Source organism: Dreissena polymorpha, chromosome 3, assembly GCF_020536995.1.
Source record: "Dreissena polymorpha isolate Duluth1 chromosome 3, UMN_Dpol_1.0, whole genome shotgun sequence".
In the NCBI taxonomy this organism is placed as follows: domain Eukaryota; kingdom Metazoa; phylum Mollusca; class Bivalvia; order Myida; family Dreissenidae; genus Dreissena; species Dreissena polymorpha.
The window spans coordinates 117,144,785-117,164,105 of NC_068357.1; the positions used below are offsets into that span (position 1 = coordinate 117,144,785).

The following is a 19,321-nucleotide window of genomic DNA, read 5'->3' on the forward strand; positions in this document are numbered from 1 at the left end:
CAAGTCCGGATGTATATTAAAGGGTTATTTTAATTAAACCGTAATTTTACTTTTGGATCTGAACTGTTTTTTGAAATGTCATTGAGAACGAATCAATGTATACGAACAGTAATTTACCATAAACATGTTTTAAGCCCATTTGTTCAGGTTTCTGAAACATTCTTAAGATAACAAAAAATCAAAGCCGTGTCTCATAACAAATCATAATACATATACAAGAAACGACATAATTTTTAGTTTTTAAAAATGATTGTTTGTATCATTTTGTTTCTGAGATAAAAATCTTGCAAGCGATTGCCATCAACTTGATTACTAAAATTCTTTATTGAGGGTTCCACATTAGATGAAGGATATTTTACTATTGAACAATGTTATGTGCGAATATAAGGATTCGAATATAAAATAAATACATATCTCAAATACATTATTTACAGACAATCACAATAAATACAAATGATGTACTTACTTGTAATAGTAAATGCGAGTATTTTTAGTTGATTGATGAAATAAGATGCACTATCTTTTAAAGTCTTGTGCGATCAAAATTGTGTATTACATTGATTAAATGTACTCATAAAAAATCGCGATGCAATACAAAGTAATATAGTATAGCAATACATTTCTTTGTTTGAAACGATCTGTTCAAACAGCGCTAATTATTTGGATCTTACTTGGCACGGATCTTTTGAACTTCTGCATTAATGATTTGAACGCGACTTGGTGACAGTTTTGCAAGATAATTACTGAACACACTTGTCAGAGATATATGTTTGTTATTTTATTATCACATGTCGTTTAACATTTTTAAGTTCAGTTTCGGAAAAATGGTACATTACTAACGTAACGCTAAAATATGTGGCACATTTTTGAAGGCAATATCGTCAAGTGATAGCGTGATATAGTTTGTTTTCATTTTCATGTCCATTTAAATGAGTTTCTCTACATATCTTCCTTTGCTAGTTTTATAATTTGTTGCTCAATACAGGGTCCGAATAATTTGTATCTAATTGTTTGGAAATATTCCTAATCACACGACCATTAAACATAAGATTGAAAGTACGGTCTTAACGACTCCTTCAGGCTGTACGAGATCTGGCACAGGCTCGAGAACACATACCATAATATTATTAACCCATTTTTACCAAGCGTCTAGTAAAAAAAGCCATTGGCAAAGAGCGTAGACCCAGATGACCTAAATTAAAGGGCACGAGTAAAAGGTTTTAAAATAATAATGATTGCGATGATTATGTTGATTGTGATGATTGCGATGATGATGATGATGATGATGATGATAATAATAATAATGGTGATGATAATGATGATGATGATGATGGCGTCTCAATTTGAGCTAATCTGGTACTAAAACAAGACAACAGCTATCTAGTTCTTCTTGAATGCTCTGAGTTTTTATGAGTACAAACCAGGACCCGGAGGGTCAATGCTGGGAGTTGGATTATTGCAACTAAACAGCTATCGACCCAGAATCAAAATGACGATGATGACGATGGTGACAATGGTGATGACGATGATTACAATGATGACGATGATGACGATGGCGATGATGATCATAATATTAATGATGATTTAATATAATATACTATAATTAGTTGGTGGATAAGGTTTGAGTTTAATGCTTATTATTTTGTACAAAATGTATTCATATATAAATTAGTTCTTACTAATGCAATGGCGTCTCAATTTGAGCTAATCTTGTACTAAAACAAGATAACAGCTATCGACCCAAAATCAAAATAATAAAGCTCATGTGACCAGCAAATGACGTTATCAAGTGCCAATTATAAAAAACTAGCTTTATTTTCAATTAAAGCGGTGACAGGTACTTAAAGATATTGATGACGTCGTATTGCCACTTGATGTACAGATGTGTCTTGAGAGGTACTCTTAAAGGGGCCTTTTAACGTTTTGGTAAATTAACAATATTAAAAAAATTGTTTCAGATTCGCAAATTTTCGTTGTAGTTATGATATATGTGAGGCAACAGAAATACTGAACATTAACCATGCTCTAAAATATCTATTATATGCATCTTTTGACGATTTAAAAACCTGAACACTATAAAGCGTTGCAACGCGAAACAATTGCATTATTTGGAGAGTTCTGTTGTAGTCGTTATATTTTGTGATACTACGAGGATTGCTTATAAAAAATATTACATACATCATTCATTATATGAGCACAGATTGCCGAGTGGTCTAAGCGATAGGCTTTTACTCCAGGGGATGGCCGTTCGAGCCCAGTCGAGGGTTACTTTTTTGTTTAATTGTATTATTGTTTTTTTTACTGGAGCTCTTTAGATTCATGTTTATATTTATAAATACAAAGCATTTAATGAACAACTGCAATACATGCCAAAATGTGTGAAAAGGTCCCTTTTATTTAGCCGTAAGTGTACTTTCAATCTGAATTTCAGTTTCCCTGTGTACTTTGTTATAGTATCGACTGTAAAACAAATCTTCCCAAAATAGCCCAACAGCTCATGTCAAGGATGGGAACTAGTAGTAAACGGCATGTTCAGACTTCTGTTATAATCCTTAGTATGTAATAACCATGACCATTTCTTTTGAAGATCGTACGATATTTTGTAGTCACGACTTAGTTTTTAGCTCACAACAAAATGTATTTTCTTTATGTTCTTAAAATAAAGTACACGAGAACGATTAAAAGCAACTTGATTAGTTAAACTAACTAATCAATGAGGGTTCCATATGAGATTAAAGACAAATTAAGTATTTAATGTCATTTTATTGACAGACAATTACATGGAATTGATAAACATAGCTTTCATGAGGATTCCATTATTTTTCATTTGATTGATTGATTAAATAATGTGGTTGTTTAATCTAGCTAACCTTATGCAAGTCGATATATCGGGGAGTCCAGTGAACTTGTGCGCTTTAGATGTGAAATGTGATCTACATTTTTTCAGCAAAATTTCCCATAAATAATGATAATGCAATTCTTTTCTTTATTTTGTGTTCATACAGCGCTAGTTATTTAAATGTTACTAACCACTGATTCGTGTAATTTTCGCCATTAATAACATGAACACAACTTGTTAACAGTCGGCAAAAATAACAATTTAAAACACATTGTATAGATGCAAAACAAAACAACAGTTTAGTAACACTCTTGACAAGAGAAAATCTGAACAATAATGATTCTCTGGTGTATAGCTTTTCATGTAAAATCTGCAATGTTGAGTTTGAAAATGTAGCGAGATCAAGTTTGTTTTCAAATGTTCCAAGTTCGAATCTTGACGTCGAGGATTTTGTTATTGAACCCTATTTAATCGTATGGATTGTGAAGGGGTGGAATACGTCGAATATATCCTAAAATTTATTTGAATAGGCACATAGAAATCGAAAACACGTATTACGAATTGTTTTAATATTGGAGCCATTTTTACTACAACTTCTTAGAAGAGATTGTTAAGAACCACCAATCGAAAGGACGAATAAGTGTGCTTCTAGTTCATGGTTTGATTATTAAATTCTTGCAAACGAGCCATTTCATAAGATGAACACATGATTAAGTTCTAAATAATTGTTAGTAAATTCCTTTAATGGCATTTACAAAAAAACTAATACATGTTTATAAGTTCATTTTAATTAGTTGTCATACATATATAAATGTGGTAGTCTTAGAGATTTGTTGTTAGAAACATGTCCTGATTATCATGAGTTGTAAATATCCTAAGCATTTCATCATTAGATTTAACCCATTAATGCCTAATGGACTCTCCCATCCTTCTAAATATGATCAATTTATTTCCAAAATTAGGGGTGTCTGCTATACTTTTATCTATATTTAGAATATTTCTTACAAAAATCCGTTTAAGCAAACAACGTAGACCCTGATGAGACGCCGCATTATGCGGCGTCTCATCTGGGTCTACGCTGTTTGCAATGTCCTTTTTTCAGGACGCTAGGCATAAATGGGTTAATATTTTCTGTAACCGCTTAAGGCTGACAAAAATGAAGAGTAAATAGTGGTGTAAGGAATCTGTTAAGCTTGCCCTTTTGAGAAATTTCACGTTTTTCATAAACCCAAACACACGATTTATTGTACATGTATGTTAATGTATTACAGTTTGTACAATATAATGCGGATATTTGTGGCAGGTCATTCTTCTCTCCAATTGAATTTACTTTATCATAAAGCATAGGTAGTATTAAACTATAATTAACGCGCGTTGTAAAAAAAACGTTTAAAACTTTCCTTAAAAAGGTGAATTATACGGAGTCTTTGATGATTAGTTCATTAGTAGAAATCCGTGTATAACCTTTTAATGATCAACTCTTCCACAAGTGCAGCATGTTTTTTCGAGGTCACATACAGGGCAATTTTTCTTTTTAAAGAGCTAACATGCGGCGCCTTGATTCCTCCGTCTAATGGTAGACGTTTAAAAGATGATAACACTATCGGATCATTTGCAATGTTTGCTTGCAACCCCGGTTACGACCTTCAAGGACCAAGATGTTTATTTTGCAGTGTGGACGGCGAATGGAACCCGCGGGAAACCCCATGGTGTATTCGTAAGAATCTACATGTTATGTTATATATTCGTATCATTTTATTTCAAATGACCACTCAAACTAGTATTAACAGGATCAAGAATCACTGATGTCGATGAGCTTCAACTTCCACTTCTCTTTTGTGTAAATGGAGCTCCTACATGTTCGTACGTAGTGGTTGCAAAGCATCCTAAAACGATAAATTTCACAGTTTGTAACGTTGATAAAGAATATGAGCATGCGCGGCTATTGTAATCATCTTTTGATGTCGTTAACGAAATTAAACGTGTGTCTTATTTATGCAAAATTGTATATACATGTATTCAATGTACAATTAAAAAGTATTCAGCTATAAAACGACCGTCGGTGATGATGTTCAAGTTCTCCTTTACTAATACATCGATTTAACGGGAATTCAATCTTACAATCTCCTTTTATCGATACAACCACTGTATAGCTTTAACTGCTAAACGGAGTTATCAAGCTACGAAAAGAATGTCTTTTTGCAGTTCATGACTTTGATTATATGAATAAATAATTGGCGTCTTTGATGAATTGTAAAATTGGATGTCAGTTCTGTTGTATAATAAAATCATGATTGTTTATGACAAACTTGTGATTTCTTTAAGAGATTTATGTATGTACGTTTTCAAACACTTTGCAGTAACTATACTTTTGCGAAATGCCCATGTATAAAGCAATGAAAGCTATGCAGTCACTGTCAAATACTTATTTTTTAGCTGTAAAATGTCCAGACGCCTCCTACATTGCAAATGGCAAATCTTTCCAGGAAAACTGGCAGAGATCTGAGGACACGTACCAGAGTGTTATAAGATATAGCTGCGACGAAAGTAAGTTTATGTACTGACGCGTAAGAATGCGTCATATATAGGTTTCTTTTGATGCGACGTTTCTATTGAGAAAACCACACAATACAATTTATTACATGATTTAACTATTTGACTTGTTATCAACCTTAAAGTACATGTAATTTATTTCAAGAGTTCCTAGCATTGCAACTCGATAAAAACTCGTTTGCAATCAAAAGGCTCCGTTCTCCATAGATGCACAACAATTTGTTTCCCTTTCGCGTCAATAGTAGCATAGCTGCCCGTCGTGTTTCAGAAGTAAAAGCAAACAAGAAAACAACACAATCATGTTGGTAAAATCTTGAAATGAAACAAAGTTTCAATAGCATTCATGCTCGAAAAACACAGAAATTACTGAAACGTTTCAGACACACTCTTATTACGGCATGTTGTAAATCTTGATCTTACGCTTTGTTTTGACAAAACGACCTGCAAGTAATGATAATAAAAGTTATTTTTAGCAAGTTAAAATGTAATGTTATTGCTGAAATATTAAACTGAAAAAGTTAATGTATTACCAATTCATATTTTCTCGTCGATAATATTAATAATAACGTAGATGGTAATTAAATGAAACTACAATTTAAGAACAATTTTGAAAGTCAATTATTTTTTAGTTAATAAATAGTTATTATTAGTTTCAAATAATTTATGAGATGAGTTATGAACAGGTTACGTTATTGACGGGGACGCCAGAAGGGTATGTCAGGCTGACGGTACATGGAGTGGACGTATGCCTCAGTGTACAAGTAAGGATACTAAATTTATGTAATATAATGTTGAACGAACAGTTTGCATTATTGGCCGTTATGCAATAAGGGCAAGTAAGACTTACGATTCAACGATTCATGGACTTGCCAAATGCCAAAGTACGTTGTATGGACTAGTAACCGAACTTTCATTTTAATGACTATTGTTGTTTGCCTTGTTATTCTTTCAAGCGCTCTTCATTAGTCTGTTTGCACCTGTAAAGTCACTTTAATAGGTAGTTGTAGTAAGGTAAATGTAATATGAAGGATATGACATACATTTAATATTTGTATTTAATTATGGAGTTAAAAACCGTCCGAATAAGTAAAGTATAAATGTAAGGAAACTGTTATCCCTTCAAAAACAAAACACTGACTTTATGGATTAATATATTTACATTATTTGTTAATTTTCTTTTTATATTAAATATTATTTTCATTTTATTTTATATTAAATATAATTATCATATATCATAATCGTATTAGAATAGCAAATGGATACCAAGAACAAAAGAAATAAGTACATGTTTTTACACCTGTCTTTACCTACAACAAGAAAATACTTCGTAAGCGAAATAAATATAAGATAATTCGGTTCAGCAAAACACATATCCCCAGTTCCAAGAATATAAATCAGGGTGAAAGAACAGAACGCAAAACTGGTCGCAGGGCACTTATTCAGGACCTTGGAATTATAAAAATATATTAATACCAGTTAATTGGTCACTGATTCACCAGAAAAATATACATAGGAACTTACCAAAAAAGGAGAAATCGATTAATACCAGTAAGCACTTTTGTTAAAAACTATCTTACGGAAAGTCCGGAGATAGCCGATCTCTCACGATCAAAAGTTACAACCAGTTTCTATGATTAGTATTTAAAGGGATCTTTTCACGCTTTGGTAAATTGACAAAATTGAAAAAAGTTGTTTCAGATTCGCAAATTTTCGTTTTAGTTATGATATTTGTGAGGAAACAGTAATACTGAACATTTACCATGGTCTTATATAGCCATTATATGCATCTTTTGACGATTTAAAAACCTAAAAATTATAAAGCGTTGCAACGCGAAACGATTGAATAATTTGGAGAGTTCTGTTTTTGTCGTTAAATTTTGTGAAACTACGAAGATTGCTTATATAAGGTATAAAATACTTCATGTATATGTACTCGGCGGAATAGCTCAGTAGGCTAAAGCGTTTTTACTTCAGGACTCTGGCAGGACTCCAGGGGTCACTGGTTCGAAACCTGGTCCGGGCAATATTCTTTTCCTTTTTTTAATTTTATTCTTGATTTTTTACTGGAGCTTTTACGATCCATTGTTTACATTTATCGATATAAAGCATTTAATGAATAAGTTAAAAAATGCCAAAATCTGTGAAAAGGCCCCTTTAAGCTGCACAGAGGCGTATTTTTCTGTCTCGCTTTACAGGTATGATTTTTATAATTATTTACATTTTTGATTTTCATTCGTTGTTTGTATTATTTTACTAAGTGCAAACGGAATTTAAACGCAGTATAAGCGATTGCATTTGTTTTAAAGTAATTTTCTGTTTGTTCACAATGCAATTATTTTTCTCCACCGTATCCAGAATTTTTATTTTAGGAATGCGTACCACTAATTCCGCCGAGTCTAATTCCAAGCCAAATATACGATAATTCACTGGGGCCTTCCGTTTTCTCAACTGCTAACGGCACGTTTAGCTCCTGCATACAATTGATAAATGTGTCCATAACTTGGCGACAACCTAGCTCAGATTAATCGCCTCCCAGGAAATCGTCTAAATAGTGTATAAACCTGCCAGACGATATTTTACTCTTAACGAAGAATTCCAAGAATGATGAAAACTGCTCAAATGTTTCGCTATTGACTGAAGCGCTGAATGGTAAAGCCTTTTCCACGTAAAACATGCCATTAAAATGTATGCCTAGCATTTCAAAATCTTTTCGCCGAACCGGAAGAAGGCGAAATGCGTTTTTAAGATCCATTTTGAAAAGTTTTCAGAATTGGTTCAAATATTGAACCATGTGAACCGCCTCATCGAAATTTTTGTACTGAGCGGACGAGTATTTTTTTATCAATGAAATCGTTAACTGAAAAGAAAGGTGGTGAATCATGCTTTATTTGCCTGTTGTCTTTTTGGGGACCAAGCCTATGGGGGAGACCCTACAATTTGTAAAAGGTTGTTCGGTGTTAGGCCCCGGTTTAGAACCTTTTTGGGGCGCCGCGATTGTTCCCGCGCCATCGGGGCCGTGACCGGAAGCGATGAAATTCTTATCCCCTTTTAAAACGGGCCACCATCCCGACGCCATTAGGGCGGGGTCGCAAATGAAAATCAATGACAGGATGTGGCGAAATGCATTCTGAGCATGTGCAGTGACCCTCGTTGTAATGGTAACACGAGTTGATGACTTTTGGCGTCCCCTGTCGATCAGGGGCCCTTGTTTGTACGCATCGCCACCAGAGATCGATATTGATCGAAGCCCAATACGTAGGTTGCAAGGCCTGGCGAAGTCTAAACTGCCATGCGTAACCCCCTTGGCGTGCCGCGCGCTCGCGTATCGTCCACGTGTAATGTAAAATCTCGTGGACATTGTCTGGCCGAGTGGTTAGGTAAATTGAAGCATAAATCAAAAAGGAGTCAGACCAGCGTTCGATAGTCTGTAATTTATCCCTACATTCATTAGGGCGCTGCTCAATACTGCCGTGTGCCGACAATTGAAGAACACCCCCATTACAAAATTCTGACAACTCGAACGCGCCTTTAAGCAACAAGGCCAAGTTCACATAAACGCCCCTCGCAATTTGTTGTTTAAGCGAGACTGGTACGTGCGCGGCCAAGCCCTCGTGCGCTAAACGCCGTAATTCCTGCCACTAACCTGTATTCAGGGGTCGCCCCAGATTATTTGCCAAGTCAAGACTTAATCTTGGAACAGATTGCCCACTAACACCGCACCCTGCTTCGTTGTGTGTATTAAGAGGAAAGTTTTTTGAAGCACGTAAAATCTCCTCAAAATAAATAAAATGACTACCTTGATCGGGTTGCAGGAATCTATTATTGTCCTCAAATGTTTCCTCAAGAGTTTCCGCTTGCTTTCTTTTTCTGCCGCGAGGCATTTCCGAAGATTAAAATTGTACTAGTTTTTTGGCGATCTGAACGAAAGCACAGGCAGTTTGCAAAAGGAGGAATGACATAATATCACGTGGTACGGAAAATGCGTAATTCTATTGCTCTAACGAACTCGTCCGAGGCACTCCGTACATAACGTTACATAACGAAACAGACACAAATATTCCGTAATCGTATCTGTAGAAACCAGTAAACAACATTCGTTTCCGCGAAAATAAAAATTATTAATTAATATTCAGAGATTAATAAGTCTTATTAATTGTTTAGTATTGTAAACCATCTTTTTAAAGGACCAAACCACAAATTGTATTGACGAATTCGGTAAAAATCATCAGATAGGTTTCAAAATACGTTTTCAAGTAAATTGTAAACGGCGATGGTTGCATGTTAGTGAAAATAAGACATGTACGATCACTTACATTCATGCATCTTGTCTTTGTCTATGATCGTTTTTTCGAATAAGAATAATCACGAGCGTCAAAGACGTATAAATCTAATACCAACCTTCTTACAGACGTTACGCCATCAGGTTAACATTTGTTTCACGCTGTTTGCAATGTATTTAAATGATGTATTATAATAAAAAAGTCAATGCACAATAGCGGTTGAAATTAAATTGACTTATATTCAAATGTTATATACTATTATGCGAATACACATCCAACTGAAATCTGCAAATACCATTTTATTGGTTTTATTGTCATTCATGTGCACAATTTATTACTTACTTATTTCTTATAAAATATTGACATGATTTTGATTTGTCTTCAGAAACAATTGTTAAACGAATATAGACATGAGTGTAGCACAAAGATGGAATTTGAACACAAAATATCACAGACATGCACCTTGAATAAACTTTTGTCCCCGAAATTGTTGGTTCATTAACATAAAATGCTTGTTCTCCGAGATTTTTTTTTGCATTTACTATATAAAGGTTATAAATTGACCTTCAGCGAGGAATCGATGTCACTGCATTTTTCGCGTTCCTTTTTATAATCATAACTCTTTTAACTTTATTTTCATTTGCAGCACCGCGATGTCCCAACATAACTTTGGATAACGGAACTGTGACTTACTTTGGAGAGAGGAAAGTATATACCTTGGCATTTTTTAAGTAAGTATTATTCCGAAAAGCTTTAACTATGATTACTATTTCGATGTCTTACACAGTTGATGTGATCATGTTTAAATTAATCGTCTTTACGGGTAATATAAGTCGCTCTTTTGTAATCTTCTGTGCCGGGGTAAGCGTTTTTGTCGTAGCGAATATAGTTGAATCTGTTGTCAGAATCCATATAAGATGTTGAATACGTTTAAAGCCTTTCAACTGTATAACAAGTATTTGGTTGTAATCTGAGATATGCACTTATCGAGTTAAAGGTCCTTGTTTGAAATTTGTACTGTAATCAAATAAACAAAAGATAAATACATACGTTTTGCAGCTCAAAATACTTTTTATCATCGATAAAAGTTTAACTGTGGTTTCCATGATAATCCAATAAGTTTTAGATTGTCATATTTTACACACTAACTATTGAAAGCTTTACCTTAAGCTTTCGTCCGTGTACTACGGACTTCATCAGCAGAATGATTTCTACTGTTGGGAAACGTTAACACCAATAATTCTCGGGTTGAGCGATGATAACGTACTGTCCCAGGTGTGCGAGAGTTGGTAGCGGCCACCGTCCTTGTTTAGCGTCGGTCTCAGTGCACGGATGTTAATAGCCTCCTTGACCACTCTCTCGAACCAAGATGGCTCACGGTCCAGAATCCTAACGTTCTCCTTAAGGATCACATTATTTGCAGTAACAGCTGTGTGGTGTCTTAATACGATACACATTAACAATGTAACATTTTAAGCAACTTGGCTAAAAGACGGCTATTTAATTTGCGGAGTCGAAACTATCGTCACGTCAGAGTACTATCAAATAAAACAAAGTAGACAATTAAGCAAAAGTGATGATTATATTTAAAAAATCAAAGATTCTTTATCACTGACATTACATTTTATTTTAAACTTATCCACATCGTAAAGCCCTAATAACAATCAGAATAACGTTTGGATTTTTTAAATTAAATGCACGATGTAGATCTTTCTAACGTAATTCATTTGCTGAACAAGCATTCTAACAGCCATACTCATATATTTTGTTTCATTAGTGTAGTGCTATATCTACATAAAACGTCATTCGATGTTTTGCGTAACAATTGATTGTAAGTTTAGTTATCATTTTGTAAGATGAATATTTAGATTCAAATAACCTTTAAGTACTATGAACAATAATGTATCAGTGCTGATGCCGAGCTTCTATATTCCCATTTAAGCTTATGAACGCCCTCTGTCGAACTGCTCTTGTGCCATTTTACTTACAGCTAGTGTATGTTTGACAACTTTTCCTGATTTGCTGAATTATATGGTTTGAACAATGCGTCTATGTAAAGCAAGCTGTGGGACTACTATTTCATCAATCTCACATAACTCAGTTAAACCATTATATTTACCATATATACATAAATTGGGTAATCCGTTACAGGACTCGAATATTTATCTGTATCGTTTGATTCTTTCAGCTGCAGCGAAAATTTTGACTTAAGTTCTGTAGCAAATACAGAATGTGATAAGAACCAGCAATGGGTAGAAATACCGAAGTGTATACGTACGTATTTTGATGTATTTTACCATACGGTAAGGTGTGTATTTTATTGTAGAACAGTGTAACTTACAATTAATGCTACTTACTAACATAACAAAACGCCATGCGACTCTATTACAGCTATGTACATATCATATTGCTGATGATAACAATACATCGTTCAATGACTATTTGAATAGCTGTGTTACTACTTCAGCTATTTTATGAACATATCTATAGTAAGAAGGTCAATGAGCAATTCAATTGCTTAGTTTAATGATCTAATGACAACGCGTTTTAGTGGGTTTATACTTTTTCAATATAAAGATTGATTGTAATCACAGTTAAAACATCTCAATTAAGTTACACAAATAAAACGAAATAAAATATGTGATATTCAGTTTAAACCATGAATATGTTATGTTTTTGGAGAGTAAATATCACAGCTACCAATCAATTCCTGGTGTTTTACCACTTCCAACATGTCATGTTTAATCGGAATTGTTTGATTAATTAAAATGAATTTTATTTATCGCACAAACATTTTTTTACATAATATTAGCGATTTCTCCATCAGTGTACAGTGTAATTGACATAATAAATAGATATAATTCCGTGATACGATTGTTCTTTTTTTAGTTATTTTATACAATTTATAGAAATACCCGTCTTGTAAACTAATAGTAACTTTGTATGAAGAAGGATTTTATTTGTTTAAATTAAATGATATTATTAAATATTTAGCAGGTTTATTTTATGTATTATATATTTTATTTTGCTTGTTTTATTAATACGCATACCGGCGAGATACTATTCCTGTTATCTTCAATTCATTTAATGTATGCTATCTAGTGACAATGAAACATTAAGATCTTCTTTTAATGTGTTTACTTTTACTTTCGTTAAAAAAAAGAATTGTGTTTTGTATTATTCCAGCAAAGGTTGGTTTGGATATTTGTTTATGGGTACATATCAACGAATGATGTGAGCACGAATGGTGAAAGTTATAATCTTATACGCAAATCTGTTAAAAACATAAGTTCACTTAAAATAAATTACATGTTCATTTTTTAATATTGTTTAAATAAATTGGTTTACGGTTTTCCAACAAAAGCTCGTTTGAAGCCATGGGTACCTGCCAATGGATTCACAAACACCAAAGCTTCTGCATTTGTCAAAAATGGAGAAAGCTATTACGCATACTGTGATGACGGGTTCTTGATGGCGAACACTACGACGGATAAATTCTTGGTTGATTATGTCAGAATTCTGGGAATCAAGAATGAGTTGGGGAAATTTACAATGATTTCTTACCCCTACGAATAATACACCACTTTGGAATGCAGGGATGGTATGTCGTAGACTTTATTGTTACTTTATATATTACAAACTTTTATATATATATATATATATATATATATATATATATATATATATATATATATATATATATATATATGGTTATATAGGTATATAAATAAATATATTGAGCTACGAAATTCTAAAACAGATCTCACACCTGTCCAAACATACACAAATCCATGCATGCATAATATTAATAAATCGTTTTTAAATACCTAAAATTCGAAATCCCGTTGTATGTAATACATATGTTAGGTACCTTCAATGATTAATACATGGTTTCGTACATTTTGTAGTTCGGGCAAATACGTGGCAACCAATAAATGGACATATAGATTTAAAAAAGAAAAAAAAGAATCTACTGTTTCATAAGGAAAAATATAATGTGATATGTGATGAAGGATTCTTGTTTGCGAATACTAAGAACGATACATTCCTGGGACAGGGTGTCAGATCACTGGGGGTCTTGAATGAGCTGGGGAAACTTACAGTGATTTCTTACCCCAATCTAGCTTACACCTCTCTCAAATGCAAGGACGGTATGTACTTGAATTTATTGTTATTTATACATTAAATACTTTAATTCGGCGTAGCTGTCTCAAAACATGTTTGATCTAGATTTCGCGGGACAATGTACTTTAAATGATATTCATGTTATATTCGTGCTATATATCTTTTAAATGAAAATGACACATAATATATAGAAAACAAGATCACTAAGATTATGCCATGTGCATAACCTTTGAAATGGAAGGCCTTAGCCGACAAAGGCTGGCAAATGTGTACGAGGGTACCCCCGCTTAGCTGCATTACAAATGCAAAACTTAACGTTCTTACACGCAGTGGAGATTCTAAAATTAGTTAGTATCATTAACAAATTAAAATATTTTAAATATTATTACGTTTTAGCGTAAGATTACTCTGTGTTGGTATTCGAATAAGTTGTATGATGGAGGTAAAATGCAACCCTCTTTACTAATTTAACAAGTGGCGAATAAATATATATCTTATTTCGAACAACAGTTGTGATCAATAATTCGAAAATAAATTTACTTTAATGACTGAAACACATTGTGTAGATACTATTGAGAAAGGTATTGCATGCTATCGCATATTGGATGAGTGTTGTCTTTCTTAACAGGAATTCGATCGGGATATGATAATGATTGTTTTGGTATTAATCTGTAATTTAAGGATAATCTGATTTCACTTATAGCAAATATTAATTGTAACTTGTTATTCTCATCGATTCACTGGTTTCAGTTTAATTATACATTTAAATATTGAGAAGGTTGGAACACATTTGTGTAATATGGATATGTGCTTTTGATTATTTCATATTGAATTAGCTTTTACGAAAAAAGGTCACATAAAACATGTATTGTATTGATTGTATATTGTTCTTAATCACTGTATTGTGTTTTGTGATTTTCCGACCAAAAACGGTTTTGAGACATTGGTACATGTTTGTGCATTCTTGTCGACTAATGCTGTGGTCAAACATGCTGATAGCTTTACATTTATACGAATATCTAGTAATAATAATAGTTCAGTTTAAAGACATTACATGTATGTTATTTTTTTATATTTAAACATTTTGATTTGTGTTTTTTCCGACAATAGCTCGTTTGAAGCCATGTATACCTGTCAATGGATTCACATCAACCAAAGAATTGGTCAAGCATGGAGAAAGCTATCGTCTTAGCTGCAATGATGGGTTTGTGCTGTATGATGTGTTTCAACAAAATTTCTTGAGAGATCATGTGGTCGTTAGAAACATGCTAGGGAATTGTATCTACGACAACCATCCAGTCACGAATTTGATGTGTGAAGACGGTAAGTATAGTTGATAATAGTGCACGGCGATCACAATGATCATTTTCAAGTGTACGCGTAGATACGTAGATACAACAGTGTACTTAACACGTATCAGACATTTTCTTCGAACGGAAAGGTCTATAAAACAATTACTAAGATTTTTGAACAACAGTTGTTATCAATAATTTTAAAATGAATGACCTAAATTTACTGCATTGTAGTGATATTAATGAGCAAGTCGATGCATAATATCGAATATTGGGCGAGTGGTGTCATTAAATTTAAAATTTGAAACTTTTTTTCTCAGTATCTTGATGGAAAATTAATTTTATTTTATTTTACTGAGTTCCAATCACATTGTTTATAAACATAAAACAGAATTCACGCACCACTTACAAATGCCAGAAATGTCACGCTCTCGGTCCGACAAATAAAAGAAGGTTGGTGGTTACCTAACGCTTATTTATCTGCAAGCAATTATGTTTTGGGTTTGTCTGAAACATATTGATCACAATATTTTAGCAATTGAGTTCCGACTTATAAACATGGATTTATTGTTGCTGATTTAAGTGCACTATCAAACGAATGTAAATCTGGATTCAGGATCACGTGACTTTTTCGGGTTCCACCTGTTTACTTTAATGGATTTTAACACGACAGTAAATGTTGCTTTATTTCAAATAACTGTTGTAAACAAGTTGTCTTAAGAATTTCAACTAGTGCATAAAACACATATTTTTATGCTGCTTATGGCAATGTGAAATACATCAGAATTACTTTATTTAATAAACATGTGTTCTTGTTGAAAAATTCCATTTTTATTGCATTCATCATTTAAACTATATATTTTAATTATAAGATATGAGAAGGCCACTTGTTTAAACACTTCATTCGACAAACTCGATCATTTCATTGTAGTTCGAGCAGTCACATACTTGAACCAATAAAACTTCATTTCCAGAACTATACGAATATCACTTCTTTCGATGTTACATTTAATTTGTAAATGTTTTGTTAACAGTTTGGTGAGAAGAAACATACCCAGTTCAATGGGGGTGTTTATAGTGAATTTTTATTGTATCTTAGTTTGCAATACGAAATGTTTCTTTCATCCACCATACTCAAAAATGTCCTTACAGAAGTATTTTCAAATGCGCAATGGTCTATTGAAAGAGATGGCACGTTTAACATGTAATATTTCTTTAATATGGCAGACAAACACATGGCAGTGCCAGATTTATACGAAAATATGTGTCACAAGCCACAGATGAAATTGTGGCTGCACACGACACTTAGTCCTGATATGTTAATGTTGTGTAATATGGCAATACATGCCATATATATCCTCCACCGAAGAGGACCAACAAAAAATACCTAATTAACCAACAACAAAATTAAAAGAAAATCCAGCAGCATGTTCCAACTTTTATGTAGAATATACATACGTATAAAAGTTCCTAGTCAATACACACGTTTGGATAATACAACCATATATGTAATTTATTTTCACTTATTAAGCCCGTTGTAAAGCACCCAAGGTTCAAAACGGTAAATTGGTTGCTGAGGGGTTTTTGAATACATGCAAATACGACTATAAAGAAAACTACATGGAACATGGATCCAAGGTGCGCAATATATATTTTTTTTGTAAATCGTGCCGCCTTTTAAATGGACTTAGTACTGTACAGTTATGCATTTTAGATAAAATTAAACAGCAAGTTACTACCATATAAATCATTTAACACAAGTCAGAAAAGGAAATGTATTTTTTTATTTGGATTGCATTTTTGTTTGGTGACCATAGCTACATTTAAAATTTTGAATTGTCTTTTTTAATCGTATGTTTTACGACTAATACGTTTTGTTTGTAGGTTTTTATAAAATGCAACGATGAATATGAGCTGTTTAATGAGACGAGCGGACTGTTGCTAAAATCGAACATCATCAGTATTGCATGCGAGTTGACAAAGATTTTACCCGACATCATTCCAAGATGTATAATTCGTAAGTTAATATTTGTATTTCCACTTTTAAAATCGTACTTGTTTAGTCTATTTTAATTTGGTATTTGGTCTGTTACTTTGAACAGTATGCGTAAAAACTCTGCTTTTGCGATTTGCTTCGGAAAGATAGTCTAGATTTTATTCGTCAGTTCCCGGATGTTTTTGAATGTGTTCTTGATATTTACGGGGTGTATGCATGCATGTATATCTTTGGCTTTGTGACGTATGTTTTCATAAGAACACATGATTGCACATTTTAATGACTGTGTTTTGTATTATATCTATCTAACAAATTCTGATTGGCTAAACCATTTGCCCCGAGCGAAGTTCAGATGGCACATTTAACATCAACAATGATCCGTGTACATTTGGGACAGATATGCAAACACCAAAGAAAGAGTCAAGTGACGCGTTCTTGCCAAACTCAAACCAGACAGCAGAAAAAGATCAACAGTGTCATGGACGAGTGTTGTTAACCAAGAACTGTCGACCGTTACCGCTAGTACTTCTGTACCAGGCAATGGCAGAAATAAAACCGATGCGAACCAGAAAAACGGTATGATATTTGTATTGTTGCTTACCCATTATATCTGGTTTCAGTATTACTCGAACTTCTTTCATCTTTCGGCTGGTTGCTTATGTAGCCAAAATTATATTGAGATGGCAATTTATGTATTTCACTTTTGTTTGCAAAATGGAGGTGTATGTTGTATTGAGTAAACATTCGCCTTGGGTATAATAGCTTCCTATAATTGACAACAACGGCGATCGCTCTACAAGAATGCATGTTTTATAAAATGTTCCATATAAGAGGAATTTACAATACAATGTGTAACTTTGTGTGTATATATGCTTTTATTATATACCTGTTAAATGCTTTAAAGAAAATACAGGTTGTATCAATCGTTGAAATAAATCCCGTATTATGCTACTCGCTGTTTTCCCATTCCATAAAACCATACTAGCCGGACTACTTTCTTCGACCCATTTAATGAAGTCACATTACGTGCACCGAAAATAGGAAACCCCTATTTTATATAACAAAATTTATTACGTACTACATCGTGTGACGTCATTTCTGTGACGAAACACAATAGTTTTATTTAAACTCTCTGGAATTTAAGGACATGTCGGACGTGGTGTTTTTTTAACAGTAAACTATTTGTTTTAAACATCGAACGAATGCAAAACGTATTTCGGAGTGTGTGTTCATCATACATAAATGTTAATTTCGATAGAAATACAATAAAATAGTGTGGTTTAAACTTAGTTTCGATAAAGAAATTTAAGAATTACAGTGGAAGTGCATAGGCCTATCGTTTCAACGTCTTTGTTATAAACATTGGATTAAAGTTGTCAACTTAATTGTTATAAACATTGGATTAACGATGTCATTAAGGTAAGCGTGTCGGAAATTTGTATTTTCCCGGTTCAAATGTTTACACGTTAAGTTACAAAAACTGTATTCATACGCGTTTTAAATAAATTATGGCGTACCGTTTTAGTCATTGTTTTGTCAGTTGTGTTAAAGCAAAAATATACAATTGTTAACTGTTTTCGTTAGTTGTTGTATATAATAAAAGGAATATTACGCTAGTCAATTGTTGCAAGAGTTTTATCAGTTTCGTGGGTTGTGCTATTTCGCGTCAAAACACAAGCCACTCGACTAATACAAACTTTTGGAACAATTGACTAGCGTAATATTCCGTATATATTCACTGTGTCGTTCATATTACTGGAACAAATTTATATTTTATATTTCATTATTATGAGAATCATTAATATTATCTATTATAAAATAGATGTGAGATTTTCCCTGAAGTTGATCAAGCTTTATTAGATGTCTTTTATTTTCCCTATTAGACTAGATATTGACTACAGTGACAAATATTTACATGTATATTTTTGTAAGTAAAACACGTGAACAATCACATTTATTACAATTTACGTTTGTAGTCATTGTTTAATCCATGTCTTAAGATAAAATACATTATTTCATTACACAGCAGATATAATTGTTTGTATGTGTTTGCTGAACTATTTCGGTTCGCATTGGACCAAATACATTTGTCCAGACAGATTTACGTCTTAAAGATAACTCACTGTATTTATCTTCACTTTTCTAATTGTGTTATATATTCCTTGATAAAATAATTAAGACCACTATCAATTCAAACTATGTAACTTATTTATCAGGAAGCTGTACTTTGGAGTAT

At 33.1% G+C, this 19,321-nt stretch overlaps 1 protein-coding gene across 1 annotated transcript in view; it reads left to right on the forward strand.

Annotated features, from left to right (window-relative positions):
- The window catches only part of LOC127871173 (uncharacterized), a 23,248-nt gene that overhangs the window by 1,280 nt on the left and 2,647 nt on the right, over positions 1 to 19,321 (forward strand). Inside the window, exons 2-12 of the mRNA XM_052413910.1 lie at positions 4,380 to 4,556; positions 5,276 to 5,386; positions 6,076 to 6,153; positions 10,319 to 10,403; positions 11,861 to 11,946; positions 13,037 to 13,273; positions 13,581 to 13,823; positions 14,908 to 15,120; positions 16,621 to 16,727; positions 16,974 to 17,106; positions 17,483 to 17,661. Coding sequence (XP_052269870.1) covers positions 15,063 to 15,120; positions 16,621 to 16,727; positions 16,974 to 17,106; positions 17,483 to 17,661 — 477 coding nt within the window. The 5' untranslated portion in view covers positions 4,380 to 4,556; positions 5,276 to 5,386; positions 6,076 to 6,153; ... (3 more) ...; positions 13,581 to 13,823; positions 14,908 to 15,062. The remainder of the gene's footprint in view (positions 1 to 4,379; positions 4,557 to 5,275; positions 5,387 to 6,075; positions 6,154 to 10,318; positions 10,404 to 11,860; positions 11,947 to 13,036; positions 13,274 to 13,580; positions 13,824 to 14,907; positions 15,121 to 16,620; positions 16,728 to 16,973; positions 17,107 to 17,482; positions 17,662 to 19,321) is intronic.